Source organism: Anser cygnoides, chromosome 1, assembly GCF_040182565.1.
Source record: "Anser cygnoides isolate HZ-2024a breed goose chromosome 1, Taihu_goose_T2T_genome, whole genome shotgun sequence".
Classification (NCBI taxonomy): domain Eukaryota; kingdom Metazoa; phylum Chordata; class Aves; order Anseriformes; family Anatidae; genus Anser; species Anser cygnoides.
The window spans coordinates 70,542,300-70,560,596 of NC_089873.1; the positions used below are offsets into that span (position 1 = coordinate 70,542,300).

Genomic DNA, 18,297 nt, shown 5'->3' on the forward strand with positions numbered 1-18,297 from the left:
GCTATGTTTAACCTCATCCCATTGGCCTCTGCCCTTTGACCCATTCTGTCCAGGTCCCTCTGCATGGCCTTCCTACCCTCTGGCAGATCGACACATCACTCAACTTGGTGTCATCATCCAAATCATCAGTAAAGATATTAAAGAGAATGGACTCCAGCAACAACCCCTGGGGAAATGCCACTTGTGACCAGTGGCCAGCTGGATTTAACTCCATAAACTACCATTTTCTTTGGTAGCTGGAGAATTTTGACTATTGAAGTTGCCAACCATGAAGATTTTTTTCAGAAAGACAGACTTTTTTTTTTTTTTCCCAGTACAGGAAAGGGTAAGAACTTTTTTCAAACAGTTCTAAACATACAGCTAAATAGCTCTAAACAGCTCTAAATAAACAAAACAACTTTCTAGCTACTCCTGCTAGAAATCACCTTGTCAAGATGATTTCCTTATCTATCTTACTGTGCCATTGCTTCTAAAATAGCCTTGAAGACATTTTGAAGTACACTCAAGTATTTGTCATAGTGTATGACTGGTTTTGGCAATCCTGAGAACTGCTAGATTAAGAGTTTGCCCAACAGCCTGAAGTAGTATTGTGTACACTTCTTGGAAATGCCTATAAAGTAATATTGAAGTAAAAGCATACTGTATTTCTATAGACTTTAAAACCTTACAAACGATGTTAACACCGAAAGTAAAATAAAGCCCTTACCTTGTAAAGCTAGGAATTTGGGGAATATTCTCAGATGGAAATAGCAAATCGTTCAGGATGTTGGTTAGTTTGTTACCAGCTTGTCCTCGCTGAAGACCTGTCCCTATCACCTTTTGTAGGGCACGTAGCTGAGATGCTCCTGCCCTGGTTATGGCTGTCTGAATTAAAGTCTCGCCATCATTACTTTTAAAAATTGGGATTTTTCCCTTGCTTATTTCCTATCCTGGCCTGTGCAGGAGGTTCTCAGGCTGGCAGCTTCTCATAGGTGTAGGTGGGGATGTGATTCCACAGAGGATGGGACCCAGGCCGCAGCATGGTACAAATCTGGTGCAGGTCTGGCTCAGAAGCAGCCTGTGCTTAACTGCGATGGCCAGCAAGTAACCAGCTCCTTTAGCAACTAACATAAACTGATGCAAAATAACCATAATTTTAAAATATTTTGCTTTATTAAATGTTTAAAATAACATAAACATCATAGTAACAATTTTATGGCTGAGGTTCTCACAATTTTTGAATTTAACATTTCATCTGATTTGAGAGCTCAAAAGATTACACCTTTACATTAGAAACTTTGTAAGTAAGATTTATAACAGTAAGTTGCCTCATAGCTAACAAGAGAATAGAAATATCAGATAGAACCATATAAACTTTGGACAGTGGGAGAATATTTTACTATAAAGTGGGGTCTGCCAAGATTATATAAGAACAATAAACCTTTTATAAGCAGTTTCATGTTAATCTGAACAAAACTGAATTCACAGTTGACTTTTTAGCAATTGAGAAGAGCCAGATAGCACTTAATTATTCTCCAAATACACTTCTTTTTATTTTTAAGTTGACTCAAGTAGGTCTGTATCACCTTCATACCAATAGTTAGCACCATATAATGGGATATTCACCATTTTAACTTACGGGGAATGTACAGAATATTACTTACTCTGAACTAGAATAAAGGGTCTAATTGTAACAAAAATTCACCCTTGCTTTCTGCAGTAGACCGTCAATGCTGGAAGAGCAACAGCATGCTTTCAACCATGAAGCTGTAGCTTATTTACAAACAAAAGATTGCCCCCTCCCTCTTTACCCAGTTGCTTATTCATGATAATGATTTGGTTATTTAATAGTACTACAGGTTTGGTTTCCTTTACATTGGAAACTAGGATAGGTTTTACCGCTTCATCTTAAACTGAATTAGAACAGTGCATACCAAACAAGCACAGCCTGGCGTTTCAATATGAGCTCCACTATTTTACGCTCTCTGTATGTTGAATGAAAAGACTGGTGCAGGAACATGTAAATACACCCACAGACAACTATGTTTTCTTGGAAAATGTAAAATAAGAAATCTCTTGAGGAGGTGTGTAATGTGCCAACAACCAGTAGAATACTGGTATGTCTGTTACTCAAGAATTCTTTCTACGAAGAAAGAATTGTGTTTTCTTAACAAAGTTACTGAGGTGTCAGGAGGGGAGGGGGTGAGAAGTTTTATTTTTTATAACAGACATGCTGGAGATAAACAGGCTTGGTTGTCAGTCAAATAGCTGTTTAAACTCTGATTAATCTTAGGGATTTTTTTTGTTGTTCTTGTTACAACAATTTAATAAAAAAAAACAACACTTCTTAATTGCAAGCTTATGCTCATTGCTCTTTGACAATGAAATGCTATTCAGTGTTTCATTGCTTTCACACAGCAGTTCATAGCTATAGTCTACAGACTAGCGTGTGTGTGCATGGTATTAACAAAACATTAATACACTGGATTCAGCAGTGGTCTTTGTTATTTTTGTAGCAGCACTGCACGCTTCCAACACTGTGAGCACGTAACTACAATGCAAGTTCATGGGGTACAAAAACTATAGACGATAATCTCATTATACTGTCTTGTGGCAGATATTTTCTTTTATGGCTCTGCAGAATGACTGTCAATACTGTTCTTTATGCTGCACATTGGTTGTTGGGGGGGAAGGGCAGGGGAGCCTTTTAATTCATAGAAGAATCCAAACTGATAACAAAATGCTGATGGAGCTCTTCCCCTGCCCCTTGAGAGGCAACCGTGGGTTTGGCAACTCATGCTTCTCTGATCTCTTGAGTCTCCCTTTCCTCATTGATCTGGATGCTCTGCACTTAACAATCTTTCTGCTCTTAGCAGAGGCTGCTCCTTCTAGTTCTCACCATAGCACTGATCAAGCTACCTCTTTAGAGGAGAAAAACAAACAAAAGAAAGCCTGGGTCCTGCTTCATTCATACAGGTAGTAATATCTCTAGCCTTCAGCCATGAATAGTATCCACTCCTGAATTGTTCTTGTTAATTTGTCAGTACCTCTGATCTAACAACAAATCTGTTTTACTTGTCTATTGCAAAAAGGTTGTAAGTATACATGAGAGAGAGAGAGATGGAAAAAAAAAGTCTGCTACTTGGCATTTTCTTTTAGATATCTTCCCCAAGATTTGGATTTCTTCAGAGCACATACAAATACATTGAGAAACAGAAATTAGAAATGTCAAAGGTAAGTTACAGCTTGAGGTGAGAACGAGTTCTTATGTCAGGTCCAACTTTCCATTATTACTGTCAGAACTGGCAGCCAAATGCCATTGCCATGTGTCAGTCTCTGCATTGTCTTTTTTCCTATGGTTTTTGTGTCTGTTTTGCTTCAGACAATCACCTGAAAATATGTCAAGCCACAAGAAGAAAGACTCAATCTTCACCACAGGTTATGTCTGTGTTGAAACAAGCTAAAAGCTTAATCTCCCCCATAGGCAAGGCCAGAGCCCTGGAGCCTGCTGCTGGCAATGGTGTGTGGGCTACAAAAGATCTCCAGAACAGCATACACCATCTGCAATATCTGTGTTTCTGCAACATTCCAAGCAGCGCCTGCTGTTTTTCAGGGATGAGTAGTAGCTTTGCTGTGGCTGTTACCTTCAGCAAAATGCTGAACTGCTTTAGAACGTGATACCACCACTGTCTGAGTGAAGCCTGAAGTGTCTTTCTGCACACATAGAAAACAGGTCTGGATATGCTCACAATAAGCAAAGATACATTATTTCAGACTTGCTGGGACAATACAGCTCGTGCAAATAACTGTGAATGCCTGCAAGCATATTTGAGGGGTGCATGGAGTGACTAGCATTGGTGAAGGGAAGGCAGAAAAATTCACTCATAGCCCAACAATAGTAGGTCTGGTCTACATCAGTCAGGTGTTGTGGGTAGGTGTAGCAGGTCTGCAGTATTTGACTTTTCTGTGACACTGAGGGGTTTTGTCTTATCATGTAGACAGCTTAAGACATATGATCCCCTTAGCTGTTGTTTCTCTTTGTACGTAAGTCAGGCACTTAAAAGACTTCTTGGATATGAGCTAGAATTCTTACCTTATTTTTTTTAAATGAAGCTTTTTCAAAATAGTCTGCACCTTTGTTTTGTTTTTAAGCCTGTCACATGAGTCTGGAAGCTGGCTGATGACCTGCTTATTTACTTGAGGGAATGCAGTCTTTCTAGAGGCATCCCTATGGCGACCTGCCTTGTGCTGCTAAGGTAGCCACAGTCTCTGCATAGCCCAGTTAGTCAAGGATAATGCAGCTGACCTTCACCATATACACTGCTACAGTCAGTGTACATGAAATATCTGAGCACCAGCACTGAAACCTGTACCTCCTAGTTTCCCAGGCAGTGACACCTTGCATTACTGCAATGCACAGCATGCACTGCCTACTTTCTGGCATTGGAAAGCAAGTAGCTAACAACCAGTACAGTTTAATTTTGAAAATACGTTTTCAAGTCAAGGGCTTATAAAAATTGCTTCTTTATAAAATGGGTGCTTGACTTAATTGAACACAGATCAGAAGTAATGTGTGACATAGGGGCCGTTGCTAGGGAATGCAGGAATCCTGCCATTTTGGACACCGTGCTTCTGGTCAAGGTCTGCTACAGGCATCATTTAGTAATTGCTTAAAACTAGATCTCTGGGGCATACAAGGGAAGATTAATTCCTTGAACCTTTAGAAAGACTTCTGAATCAGCTTGGATGCACAAGTAAATATATACACTGTCATCACAATTTGCTCTTGCCTTCACTGCCAAAACCAAGTATAACTTTTAAAGAATGCCAGCTTTGTAGTTTTGTAGTTTTGTAATTTTTGAGAATTCTCAGTATTCTCAGTTCTCAAGGGTCAGTCTTTTTTTTTTTTTTTTTTTTGTGATGTAGCATTAGTTGTTCAGACAGCTAGTATGACACAAGACTAGACAAACTGGATGCTGCAATTGTTTCAAAAACTAGCTGTTTTAAAGTCTCATAATCTTAAAGTGCTTATTCAGTGTAATCTGAATAAAATATGTTCCAGTATTACATTTTACTTTGAAAATCTGACAGCATGAAAATTTTTGTTGCACTAAGTGTCATTGCACCAGCTACTTTGAAGAAAGTTCTTTCTCTTTCTCCCTCCTCCTCCAGAGGAATCCATATTTTACTAGTTAAAACAAATATCTCCAATAGCCTTGAGCTTTAGGAAGATCCCTGGATTCCTTTCTAAAATGTAAAGTAGGACAAAACATTAACTTCATATCGCATAACTGTTTTTATTCAAAAGTCAATAAAACCTCTCTTAACTTCAAAAAGAAAAAAAACCACAAGTTTTAGACTCTAATTCCTCATGACGAGTGGTAGCAGAATTGGCCTGATAGGATTCCCTCAATACATACCTGTATACTTTTTTTTGCCACTGCAAGTGCTCAACTGCAAAGTGATTTTGCTGTAATGAAATCTTGAAGGACAGTATCAGGCTGTTTTTGAACTACAAGCAGACAAATGGAAGGGGGAAAAGGACTTTCTCAAAAATAGTAACAAGTTTATGATTTTTTTCTTCAATCTTTTAGGAAGTCTTCTCTTCATCCTTTGAATAAATAGAGCATTTCACACGACAAAGAAATGTTCCAAGCAAAAATGATAAATGCAAGAACAGGGCTGTTTGGTAGAGGATGAACTGCAATCTTAACCAAAGAGAGAAAAAAATGCCTTTCCATAAGAAAACAGTTTGTGAGCGAGAACAGTTAACACAGGTATATGAATTCTATGTGTGTCTTCAGTTATGGCTTGAAAGTATCAGTCCTCAGTAGCAATATGAGTCAAGATCTGAAAGCTGTTCATTGTGTTCACTGGCCTAGTGTAACTGATTCCCCCCCCCCCCCCCCCCCCACCATGTTTTGAAAAATTGAAACTGTAAAATCATGATTTTCAATAAAATACAATTTCACTGAATGAGAATGAAGAAATAAATAGCCTCTTTATGAAGACCTCTCACAGGTTAATTTCCTTGACTGGTTCTTCTCTGATGGCATCCCTTTCTTCCAAGGTTCTATGCTTTAAATTTGCTTCCTTTAAGAAGGAAGATTGAATTAAGATAGCCAAGATAGTACATGGGAAGACTGTGACTTTGGTTAATCCTTACTCTTGCACATTGGACTCTGGATGAAAGGTTCCAGCTTGATCTGTTCCTAAAGCTTTATGGCTTTAAAAATTGGTCAGCTCCTATGGAAGAAAGACCACCATGTATTAAAGCATTAGTTAAAATTAAAGAGGTGAACACATAACTGTGCACAATAAATGCAGGCTGCAATTAGAGGGAGTGGATTTTTCTGCTACTTTCAGACCCCGATGCCCATAGTCGCTGATTAGAAGTGATGGAGGTCCTTCTGGAAGAGGCTGGTTGCTGATGGATGGCTTCAGTGCCTGAGGGTGCTGGATGCCCTGAAGTAGGAAAGGAACTTGTAGCAGAGGCTCACCACAAAGTACCAGATGTTTCGAGCCATCTGTGACCTTGCAATGAAAATGCGCCAGATGATCACAAGGAGGGTGGTGTTGAATGCATATCGGATATTCCTCAGTCTGAGAAAAGAAAGAGACATATTATGAAGGAAGACAAAAGCAACAAAAACCTTACCAGCTTACTTCATTTGCTACAGATAATTTTATAAGAAATCTTGTTTGTAAGTGGCCCTTGGGCTTTTTGCCTCTCCTATTTGAGTAAAAATACTGTGCCTAAGATGTCTCTACCACCCACCAAGACTGTCTTGAAGTTACGATGTAGTGAATAGTTAATATAATAGGTGGAATAACTGTATTGTAAGTCTCTCTTGCTCCATGCACTCTACTTTCAGGCCAGAATAGATACTGAAGTCATGCTGAGAGGTTTTTGTTTTTTTATTTTTATTTTTTCATGATAGTGTAGTCCAATACCTTCTGCTTTGATTTGGTATATCAGTTATTTTTGACTATGTAGGATTGGTGACAGACTGGAGGCATTTTACAGGAGCTGATGAATGAGATTCTCCTATTTGGATAAAACCTTGCATTTAATGCTGGGATATTATTCAATAATCATAACGGTCTTCAGTTTTGCAGTACTGCAGCACTGTTGATTAGTTGTATTTTTGTTTGTTTGTTTGTTTTCATGTGTTTTTTTTTTTACACCATATATTTAAACTGAATTACTATCTCTTTAAGATGCTAGTTATATTGTCCTCTGTGTCAAGCAAAAGTTTCTGCAGTGCTCTCAGAAATTCTGACTTTCCAGTGTCTGACTGAGGGAAGAAAGCTTTATATCTAACCTACTCAAGACTGGTTTAAGTTTTGTAAGAGTTAACTGTTTTGTTTGTAAACTCTGTCACTAATCTATACCATACTACTTGTTTGGACTATGAGGCAGTTACTAGCTTGTTACAGTGATTCTTAGAGATTCTTTAAAAATGACCAATGAACTAAGAATTTGTTTAGCATTCCATTTCAGTGACATGGACAGTGGAACTCACTGCACCCTCAGCAAGTCTGTGGACAACACCAAGCTGTGTGGTGTGGTTGACACGCTGGAGGGAGGAAGGGATGCCATCCAAAGGGACCTAGACAGACTTGTGAGAGGTAGGCCTATGTGAACATCATGAATTTCAACAAGGCCAAGTGCAAGGTCCTGCACCTGGGTCAGGGTAATTCCAAACACAAATGCAGGCTGGGTGGTGAATGGAGCCCTGAAGTGAAGGACTTGGGGATATTTGTTGATGAAAAACTCAACATGAGTTGGAAATGTATGCTTGCAGCCCAGAAAGCCAACCATATCCTGGGCTGCATCAAAACAAGTGTAGCTAGCAGGTCAAGGGAGGTGATTCTCCCCTCCTACTCTGCTGTATCTTATGAAATCAGGGTGAGAGAGTTGGGTTTGTTTAGCCTGGAGAAGAAAAGGCTCCGGGGAGACCATATAGTGGCCTTCCAGTACACGAAAGGGGCCTACAAGAAAGCTGGAGAGGGACTGTTTATCAGGGGTAGTGATAGGACAAAGGGGAAATTTTAAACCAAAGAAGAGATATTTTGATTAGATGTTAGGAGGAAATTTTTACTATGAGGCTGGTGAAGCGCTGAAAAAGGTTGCCCAGAGAAGCTGTGGATGACCCATCACTGGAAGTATTCAATGCCAGGTTGGATGGGGCTTTGAGCAACCTGGTCTAGTGGGAGGTGTCCCTGTCCATGGCAGGGGGGGATGGAAATAGGTGATCTTTAAGGTCCCTTCCAACCCAAACCATTCTATGATTCTATGATTCCTTGCTCTGGCAACAAGATGTTGCCATGAGAATGGTTTTCTTAAAGGAAACAACAGAACTCCAAGAGACCTGTGCTTTCTAATTTTGCCTGCATTCCTCAGTAAATGGACTGGAGAAGACAGGAGGAGCTTTAATTGAAAAGGAGGAGGGCAATCTCATATTGCTCATTTAGAAGCTCATAAAACTTTCACCAGGGCTTGAAATACATGAGTTCTGCATAAGTTTTGGAGTTTTTTCCATTTTGCATCTTTCTCTCCTCCTAAGCAATTAGAAACTTCAACTTTAAATTAAATTCAAAATTGCACTAGTGCTTAAAGTTTTTATGCAATCCCCCTCAGTTGAAAAAAAAATAAAAATCTAGGAGCTTCATAAAATCTAAATTTGACCGTTAGTTTTCTATTATAATTGTGAATGATCAGAAACTTCTACATTCATAAATTCCTCTTATGTATTGCAACTTCATTATTTGGTCATCTTCTGGGAAGGCATAATGTTTAGCCCCTGACTGTTAGTGTCATCAAGGGTCCTCTTTTTCTCACAGGATGAAAAAACGAAGTACCAACAATGCTCTGTCATAAAAAAAAAAAAAAAAAAAAAAAAGCTATGCTATATTTATCTCCATATTATTCGACAATAACATATTTCAATGCAAATAAGATAATTTTCCTCACAATACATTCAAGATAGCCAGGAGCTCTGGTCCTTGTCACTGGGTGTGACTTACTTTCGTAAGTGCTGCTTTGCTGCTGGGATGCCAGACATGTCCTCATTTAGCAAATACTTCTTAGCACCTAGGCAGTAGCTTTCAATGTATTCTGACCAGTGCAGCTGACGAACATCAAAGTTGTATAACTGGGAGATAAAGACAAAGAGCAGAAGTTATATGCCAGAGTTCAAAACAAGTTCACTTTAAGCATCATTCTTCACTGACCTGCTCCTGACAAGGCCCTCTATTAAGTTCTTAAAGCCACTAAGTTTCAAAGAAGACATGGACACTTAAAAACTGTACTTCACAGCTGTCAATCAGTGACCTAAACAGCTGAGAATTTGGGCAAAGAAAGTAGAAATTTAATGCTAGCTGGCAGAAAATAAAGATAAGTTTGTCTTTCAGGTTGCCACTTGTACATAAACACATGTATTGTACATGTACACACACACAATCATGGAAGAAAAATGACATTCCACTCAAGCATAGAATTGAAAGCCTCCCTGCAGGTTTTTTGCATGTCACTAGAATTAGGTGTAAGTAAATGAACTGGACATTGAATCAACAGGTACGTCTGCAGTGGTTACTACTCTGTGATGTGCTCCATTCTCTTTCATCATCTAGATTGACAGAAATCCAAGGAATGGGTTACTCCGTTGTTTGGCATCAAGAAATCTCATTGCAGAGCTAATTACGCCAATTAATTTCAAAAGATGACATTGGAAAAATTGTTAGCAAGCCCTCAGGTTGTTGTCTGTCTACTAGAGCAAAGAAATGATTTGTAAAGAGGAAGTGTTTTTTTTGTAGTGTTTTTTTTTTTTTTTTTTTTAATGAAGCAGTGAAGTGAATGGTGCTTCTTACTTACAAGGTCCTAAAATGACAGATACTCAGAAAAATACCTTCTTTTCACTCTCATGACAAGCCACGCTGGTTGGTTTGGTACAAGAACTTTGGTATCAGGACAGCAACAACTTGAGCGAAGAGGGGTTATCTAACTATGTCAAATGCAAAAGGTTAGCTACCGTGCAGATCACCATGGGCATTAAGTATATTTAGAGAACTGTGCTGCCCATACCATACCTAGCTTGTCTACTTACTTGTAATGTACCTGTGGCAACATAGGATGCAGTGCATAACAATAGTTTTCGTAAGCAGCTTGGTAAGCCTGAATCACTGTCTAACTTGCACTGAAGTCCTTGCCGCTGTGACTTTTTGTTTATCTGCACCAGTACAAGCTACTATATTACCACTTATGTTCCCTCTACATCTGCTATAGTCACAGCAGTACCAGTGCCCTTAACCATTCGAATTTGTTGCAAACAATACCAGTACGGACTAGGAAAGAAACCTCTAGACTTTTGTGCTGGGAATCTGTGTGAGAATTTCATGATGTGAGACCAATTTGATGTGAACGTCTAAGTATCTCTTTGCAAGGAGATAGTGACCAAAAGTGCATTCAAGCTTTTCAGACCTTCTGCCTGTACTCCTTCAGTCTTTCAGTTACAACCCCATTCTTAAGGAGTTGTATTTCAACCCTATAAGGACTACAACAGAACTTGACATCGTGCAAAGAAATTGCTGCCTGGGAACTTAAATCAAACAGAAACTTTTATCATATTGTTCAAGCTAAGACACCATGTGTTAACTAAACTTGCCCATGCAGTGCCCATTAAAACTAATGTTTTAATGTTTTATGTTTTAATGTTTTAATGTTTTTAATGTTTTAATGAAAATGCCAAAATCATTCAAGTGGTTTCCTTCCAGATCACCCAGCAAATTTCATACTGCAAGAGGAGATGAAGGAAAAGGTGACATAAAGGAGCCTTCTAGCTTTCTAAAAGTGAGACACTAAGAAAACTAGGATGAGAAGCTATTGAGAATGCTACGCAGTTATCCAGTGATTAGTTAGTTGCAATGAAACTAACCTGAGCACATAACTTCATGTTACCATTGATATTGTCTTTCAGAGGTACCTGTACAGCACAATTAGTTTACATGGGCATATGTCCCCATGACAGGTGATGCCTGAAATTCTTGGGGATCAGAGCTGTAATATGAAAACTGGAACTGACCATTTCTTCTAGAAATATAACGTGTCTGTACAAAAAGGAGTGCCGTTATCCTTCCTACTCCACTGGGTATTCCAGTCTATGTAGACAACCATACGGGAAGTAATAAAGTTGCCACCATTACATATGATGCCATTAACTTCTTCAACTCAAAGGGCTGAGTACAGCTGGTTCATTGAGGATATAAATTTCCTATATTGGGTTGTTGTGGCAAGGGTTTGGTAGCAGGGGGGGTTGCAGGAGTGGCCTCTGTGAGGTGGGTCTAGAAGCTGCTTCAAGTTAGATCAGAGCCAGTTCCACACAGCTCCAAAAGGAATCCACTGCTGACCAGAGCAGAGCCAGTGAGCGATGTTGGTTGTGCCTCTGTGAGAGATTTAAGAAAGGAAAACAACAACAACAACAAAAAAACAAACAACAACAAAAAAAACTGCTGGGCAACAGCAGCTGGGAGAGAGGAGTGAGAAACAGCCCTGTGGACCCCAACGTCAGTGCAGAAGGAGGGCAGGAGGCGCTCCAGGCACACAGCAGCAGCAGTTCCCCTGCGGACTGTGGAGAGGCCCCCCTGGTGGAGCAGACTGTCCCCCTGCAGCCCATGGGTCCCACATGCAGCAGATCTCCATGCTGCAGCCCGTGGAGGAGCCCCCGGTGGAGCAGGTGGATGTGGCCTGGAGGAGGCTGTGGCCCGTGGAGAGCCCCCGCAGGAGCAGGCCCCGGGCCGGAGCTGCAGCCCGTGGAGAGGAGCCCACGCAGAAGCAGGGGGTCTGGGGGGAGCTGCCACCCGTGGGGGGGGACCCGTGCTGGGGCAGTTTGCTCCTGGGGGATGGATGGACCCCGTGGTACGGAGCCGTGTGGGAGCAGTTCTCAAAGAGCTACTGCCTGTGGGTAGCCCCCTCAGAATCAGTTCAGGAAGGACGGCATCCTGCGGGAACGACCTCATGTGGAGCAGGGGCAGAGAGTGACCGTGAAGGAGCAGCAGGGATGAAGCATTAGGGACGGACCACAGTCCCCATTCCCCATTCGTCTGCACCACCTGGGGGGAGGAGGTAGAAGAGGGTGGCTGTAGGGAAGGTGTCTTTAGTTGTTTTTTTTTTTTTGTTTGTTTGTTTGTTTTTTAGTTTCTCTTGTCTGCTAGTGATAGGAAATAAATTATATTAAACTCCCTATGCTGAGTCTGTTTTGCCTGTGACAGTGAGTGATCTCCCTGTTCTTATCTCAGCCCCTGAGTATTTTTCATTGTATTTTCTCCCCCTTTTCCTTTGAGGAGGGGGAGTGAGAAAGTGGTTGTGGTAGAGTTGTCCAGCAGGGTAAAACCACTATAGCTCCCTTTGTGCAGGCCATTTTGTCTGTGAAAGCAAATCTAGGTTATTTACGTGCCAAACAGAAACTTGAAAACAAAAGGCAGAGAGCTGCCTTGTTAACTGGAAAGACTTCACTGACTGAACTCTAAGAGAAGAAAGAGTAATACATCAGGAGAAAGCATCCTCCAAAATCTTCCAAATGGAAGGTTCCTGATAAATTCTTTAATAAAACAAGGAGGAATATATTTTTTCAGATCAAAGTCAGTATCAGTCATCTAGGCAGATGCCATTTGAAAGCTGAACAATGCACCAAAAATAATTGCTGCAGATGAACAGAGGTGGAGTTCAGCAATCCACATGCAGGGCATACTTACCTTTCTGTCCTCTGTGTTAAGCTGACCCATTAACATATTCATATTATCTGAAGACCAATCCCAGGACTGGGTGGAGAAATACTGCAGGAGCATCATAGATTTGTGCAGTCGATTGATAACCTTCATCATTCTAAAATAGAGGAGGAGAGTCAGAGATGAACTTGATTTTTGACGTGTAGATGTTTTCACAGGTGAATAGGACTTCCAAAGCCTGATGAGCCCTCCACTGAAAACTAGCTCGGCAAGAGTCTAACAACTGCTCCAGCTGAGGCCCTGAGCCTACAGCTGCTCAGCCTTTATTTTTGTTCTGAACATGAGTGCAAACAAGCATTCTCCAGGGCAGGACTGAGGCTTAACTTACTGGCCTGAACTGAAAAAGAGTAAGAGGCCATATCTGCACCACATTGCAGTGTGAGGTGAAAAGCCCATCTTAACCAGTACCAAGTATGCACAGCAGATTGCACAACCACAAAGGTATGTTGTTTGCCTCACAAGGCAGATAATTCTCTTTCTACCACAAATGTTTGTCTGTTCTCAAGCTGGAGTTGACTCCTGAATTGAGGCTGGCTCTGATTTTGGAGTTAGCTCATACTGAGCCAGCTCTAATTCAGAGGTGACTGCGTCTGCAGCATGGACAAGATCTGAAGTCTATTGCTCAACTTCACTTTTCAGATAACAGCATCTTTTTCATGTCTTGAGGTCTCTCTGATCTCTCCATTTGACTTAAAGGCCACCCTTCTCCCTGTGTAATACAGTGGCAGTTTGGAGTGATTTTTGTGTCCTTCCTTACACAGGAAGATCCTAATAGCATTGCAGTCCTGGTGGGTGACCTTGGAAATCATCGTACGCATTATTTTGGTGGGGGAGGAATGGGAGGGCACAGTGAAACTATCTGAATATCTTCCTGAAGCATCCTCATAAAGATGAAAGCTGGTTCGGGGCTGCTAAACAGGAACTTTGGAAATGTGGATTTAGGTCTTTCATGTGTCTTGGCCTTTCTTTATGACTCATGTTTACATAAAAGGGGATGACAGTAGTGCTGCCCTACCTCAGGATTATTTTACAGGTTTCCCAATGGTCATGAGTATGAAAGGCCTGTGGGAGGCAGTTGTTTTAAAGTGTGACGTGCAGTGCTCAGTCCATGTTCTCTCAGACTGGATAAGGACAAGGGAAAGCATTAAAAGGCTGATTTCTGTGGAAAACAGAGCTGTTTTCACTAGGAATTTTGAGCTGCCTAGAGGTAACAAAGTCAGTGTGACAAATAAAAGGCGGCAGTCTGTGGAAGAATGGTGCCAGGCTGGCCTCTCTCTGTGCAGATGTGACTGCCACTTCAATAAGAACCAAGCACTGCAGAAAAAGACACAATGAGTACATCAATTCAGAGGAGAGCTGTGCAGCTTACTAAAAGTGATTTTAAAGCACACTGAAACCTTACATAGACACTCCTACTCAGAATTAAAGTGGCTTTCATTTTAGAAGCAATACATCAGATTAAGGGAACTTTCATTCTGAATAGCTATGTGCACATTGATTAAATGCAGTTTATCTAAACTACTCTAAAATTGCTTCAAATTAATCTTCCTGATTGTGCATGTGTAGGCAAGTACATCAGGAAGAACTTTGTGAATATTTTAATACCTTTTAGGAACTCAGAAAACAACATATAAGATTGCATTGCAAAGATCTGGAGTTGCCTCTTAAACCGGCTCTTAAAAAGCCATCAGTACCTTTAAAGTGCTTAGGGTTAATGGAATCTATCAGAAAAAAAAAAAGAAAGAAAGAAAGAAAGAAAAAAAAAAGAAAGAAAAAACATAAAAGAATTAACAGTGTGTCCCTGCTTTTGTTTTGTCTGTCACACTTGAAAACAAATATCCTATTGACACGGCCTCCTGTCAACGTGGGCGGAATGAGCTCTGCCTGTAGATCTACCCAAAGCAACTTATCTGAGTAGCTGAAAGTATTCATCAAGGAGATAAATGAAGGCATCTAAACAGAAATGCACAAGAACTGCATTTTTCACTGTAACGGGTTCAGCTCAAATGTTGTTACCACATTTAAAATATTTACTAATTTAGATTAAGGAATAGCATGTTAAAAAAGATCAACCAAGGAGATACATGCATTTCTGCAGACTTTGAACAGCTATATGAAAGACTTCTTTTAGAATATCTCTTTTCTCCACTGTGGATGAATTGAGAGGCCAGGATTACCTGTCACCAATAGCCTTATTAGTCACACTTCAGAAAGGCATCTTGTCTTCTAGAAAGCTGTTTACAGAAATGATTTCTTTATTTTCTTCCATACTGAGCCTAGCATAAGCAGATTCTCAGGTGCAACAGATTGCCTCAAGAGACTAGTAATGATATAAACCACATTATTTCTCTAAGACATGGATGGATGTATAGCAATAAAGATAATCCACTTAGGGCAGTTTTGCTAGACACCTAGCAATTTATGTGAAGTGAACTAACATTGAAAGTAAGATTCTCAGGAGTGGCAGTATATAAAAGTCTAAAGCTGACGGAGAAGGCTTTTGTGGCAGCCATGAAGATGGCTTGTTCTTTGATAGGTGAGAGTGACAAGTCGGAAGAAAGTTAAGTCCAGGAGCTTTCTCAAAGCAGAGGAAAAAATAAGATGGGAAACATTAAAGCAGGTTCTTTGACACATTATATTTTTATTTTTTTAATAATATTTGAATATGGTTTACTGCTCTTAAGGCATAAAGACCTACTATTTAGGTAGGTGAAAAAAAGAAGGAATGAGCTGTTACCATGCTCTCTGTATCTCACATTATTGCAGTACCTGGATGAGCTTAAGTAGCCCTGTAAAAAGAAAAGGTGAATTATAAAAAAAAAAAAGAAAAAAAAAGACTTGGTGAAATAAGTTCATTGCTGAGCCATGTTTGCTCAGGTCACAGATCTGAAAGTGCACAAGAAAAGATCCTTCTCAGCATGAGTTCATGCTGAACTCTACTTAAATTCAAGTATGGTTTTATGGCCGATAACCACTGGCTACCTGCAATCAACTTTATCAAAAATGTCAGTTGTAATATCAATAGCAAGATCTTACTGCTGCCTGTTTTAACAGAGTACTGAGATTCCAGCCTATTCTTCCTCATCCTCAGTTTACCTCTATTTCTATGGAAATTCTTGCCTACTAAATAAGTGGAAGTCATTTTACAGACCAGTTTCCTTCTGTAGCAGACGATCAGAGAGAAATCAGAGCAGTGCATCAGCCAGGGATTTCCCTGCAAACAGCCAAAGCCAGCTTTCTAACTAGCAGAGAAGTGTAGAGAGGCTGACATGGAGCAGAGCACTGGCACACTGCTCTGCTCTTTCACAACAAATTGTCCTCCATAATGGCAAGGAGTAAAGAAGGAAGTTGGCTGAGTTGTGTTATTTACATTAGGATTCCTTCCACACGGGACACAGATAGCTATGTTCCTCCTAGCCGTGACACTGCCAAGGTTCAAATACCGATTGCAATGGTAACCTGTACTTGTAAATACAATTTGGAATTTATTCATACTCAGAAACAATTGTTATGCATCCTAGATTTCAAGTTGTTTGGCCAGTGCTGTCAACTGCTAATTATGCATCTGATTCATGAGAAAAAAAAAATGTTACCTAGAACTGTTCTAAAGCTTGCCAGTCTAATATCCTTACACAAGATTGATTCCTTACTCATGACTGATAGCAGCAATCACACCACAAAGCTGCAACAATTAAAATCTTGCTACACAAAGGATAGAACAGTCTTTCTTCTGCTGGCTTGGGAACCTCTGAAGTGTGTAAAGCTGAGTTTAAAATCTGTGCCGTGCCCTGAGCACTGGAAATGTTGGGAATGTTAGGCTATCCTTAACTATGGCCATTCGGTTCCTTTTCTTTTTGAGTAATCTCAAGACAAGGCCTGGAGATGGGAGGAAGAGCAGGGACTCCATGCTGGGGCAGCCAGTTCTCAGGAGTTGCTAGAGATAGGCTCTCTATAACAGTAGCAGATGTGCAGATAGTTGAGGGCATGCAGTTTCTTACCTGGGCTTTCTTCCTGTCAGCCTCATGTACAAGTCATAGAGTATGGCTGGAGCCTTGTGACTGACAGTTATCCAGTACTGGTTTATCAAGTAGTTCGATGTCAAGTGAGCATTAGGTGTTCGGAAGGCCTGCTCCAGTGGGTTTCTTTTGAATGTGGACATGACATACTGTTCTGTAAGAGAGCAGGAATTTTACTTAAAATCAAGCACTCAGCTGAGTTGGGCACAGCCATACCAACACGGTATGATAAAACCCAAATTATGATGCTTGCAATGTTTAACCTATCATTCTCCAGACCATGTAACTGGGGTTTGGACAAAATGATCCCATGGTCCCTTATGGATTTAAAACTGATAGAATCATAGAACATCCCAAACTGGAAGGGACCCACAAGGATCACTGAGTCCAACTCCTGGATCTGCACAGGGCCACCCAAAAAAAGACGCTATGTCTGACACTGTTGTCCAAACGCTTCTTGAACTCTTGCAGGCTCAGTGCTGTGACCGCTGCCCTGGGGAGCCTGTCCCAGTGCCCGACCACCCTCTGGGTGCAGAACCTTTCCCTAACACCCAGCCTGACCCTCCCCTCTCCCAGATCCATGCCGTTCCCTCAGGTCCTGTCGCTGTCCCCAGAGAGCAGAGCTCAGCGCCTGCCCCTCCGCTCCCCTCGTGAAGGAGCTGCAGGCCGCCATGAGGCCTCCCCTCGGCCTGTTCTGCTCAAGGCTGAACCAAGTGACTTCCGCTGCTCCTCATGCTTCCTGCCCTCTAGATCTTTCACCATCTTCATAGCTATCCTTTGGACACTAATAGTTTTACATCTCTCTTACATTGTGGTACCCAAAACCATACACATTACTTGAGGTGAGGCTGCACCAGTGCAGAATAGAGATGACTCTTCATTACTTATATGAAACATATAATACCAGCAGGCATAAACTTTCCTAACAAAACACTACTAATTTAATGGAGGAAAAGCAGACAGTTGTAGCCTGAAACACTTCAAACCAAGGAACTGCATTTCTGCTTTCACTTCCAGTAGACGTAGAAGAAACTGGTAAGTGTTCTTTAGATTATGCTCAGATCACTGAAAGCAAACTTTGACCTATTAGCATGAAACCTTTTATTGACTTTTTATTTCTAATAAAACTTTCAAAAGGGCTAGTGTCAATATTACTTGGAGTCAGGAACAGTCTGCATACTCACATACTGTGCTTCTCAAAAGGCATCATTAAGTTCTTTCAAACCACACCTGACTTACAACATCAAATACTGCAGCCTGCTTTCACACGAGCTCTGCATGCAAAGAAGAAGCAAATTCCATTGCATCCTTAACTTGAAAACTCCCAATAGGGTGGTGAGTTTCATTCACTTTGTATGTTAGGACACAGAACATTTGGGGCCTGATTCTGCGCTCCTGCAGTGGCACATTGCCACAGAAACGGCAAGTATCTGGGGTATTTGCATGTTGGAGAAGCTTAATGGAATGGCAGTAGTTGAATGTAAGACTGCCGTCTTAATGATTGACAAACAGATGG

The 18,297-nt window shown here is 40.8% G+C and overlaps 1 protein-coding gene and 1 long non-coding RNA gene across 10 annotated transcripts in view; one reads left to right on the forward strand and one right to left on the reverse strand.

Annotated features, from left to right (window-relative positions):
* LOC136791113 (uncharacterized) overlaps positions 1-18,297 on the forward strand; it is a 41,123-nt gene that overhangs the window by 9,256 nt on the left and 13,570 nt on the right. The gene's annotated exons all lie outside the window — the stretch shown is intronic.
* The window catches only part of FAR2 (fatty acyl-CoA reductase 2), a 152,937-nt gene continuing 139,896 nt past the window's right edge, over positions 5,257-18,297 (reverse strand). For all 9 annotated transcript variants that reach the window (XM_066999544.1, XM_048048577.2, XM_066999555.1 and 6 more), the window contains 4 exons: positions 16,764-16,935; positions 12,733-12,862; positions 9,010-9,137; positions 5,257-6,582 (listed from right to left, as the gene is read on the reverse strand). In XM_066999544.1, coding sequence (XP_066855645.1) covers positions 6,420-6,582; positions 9,010-9,137; positions 12,733-12,862; positions 16,764-16,935 — 593 coding nt within the window. In that variant the 3' untranslated portion in view covers positions 5,257-6,419. The remainder of the gene's footprint in view (positions 6,583-9,009; positions 9,138-12,732; positions 12,863-16,763; positions 16,936-18,297) is intronic.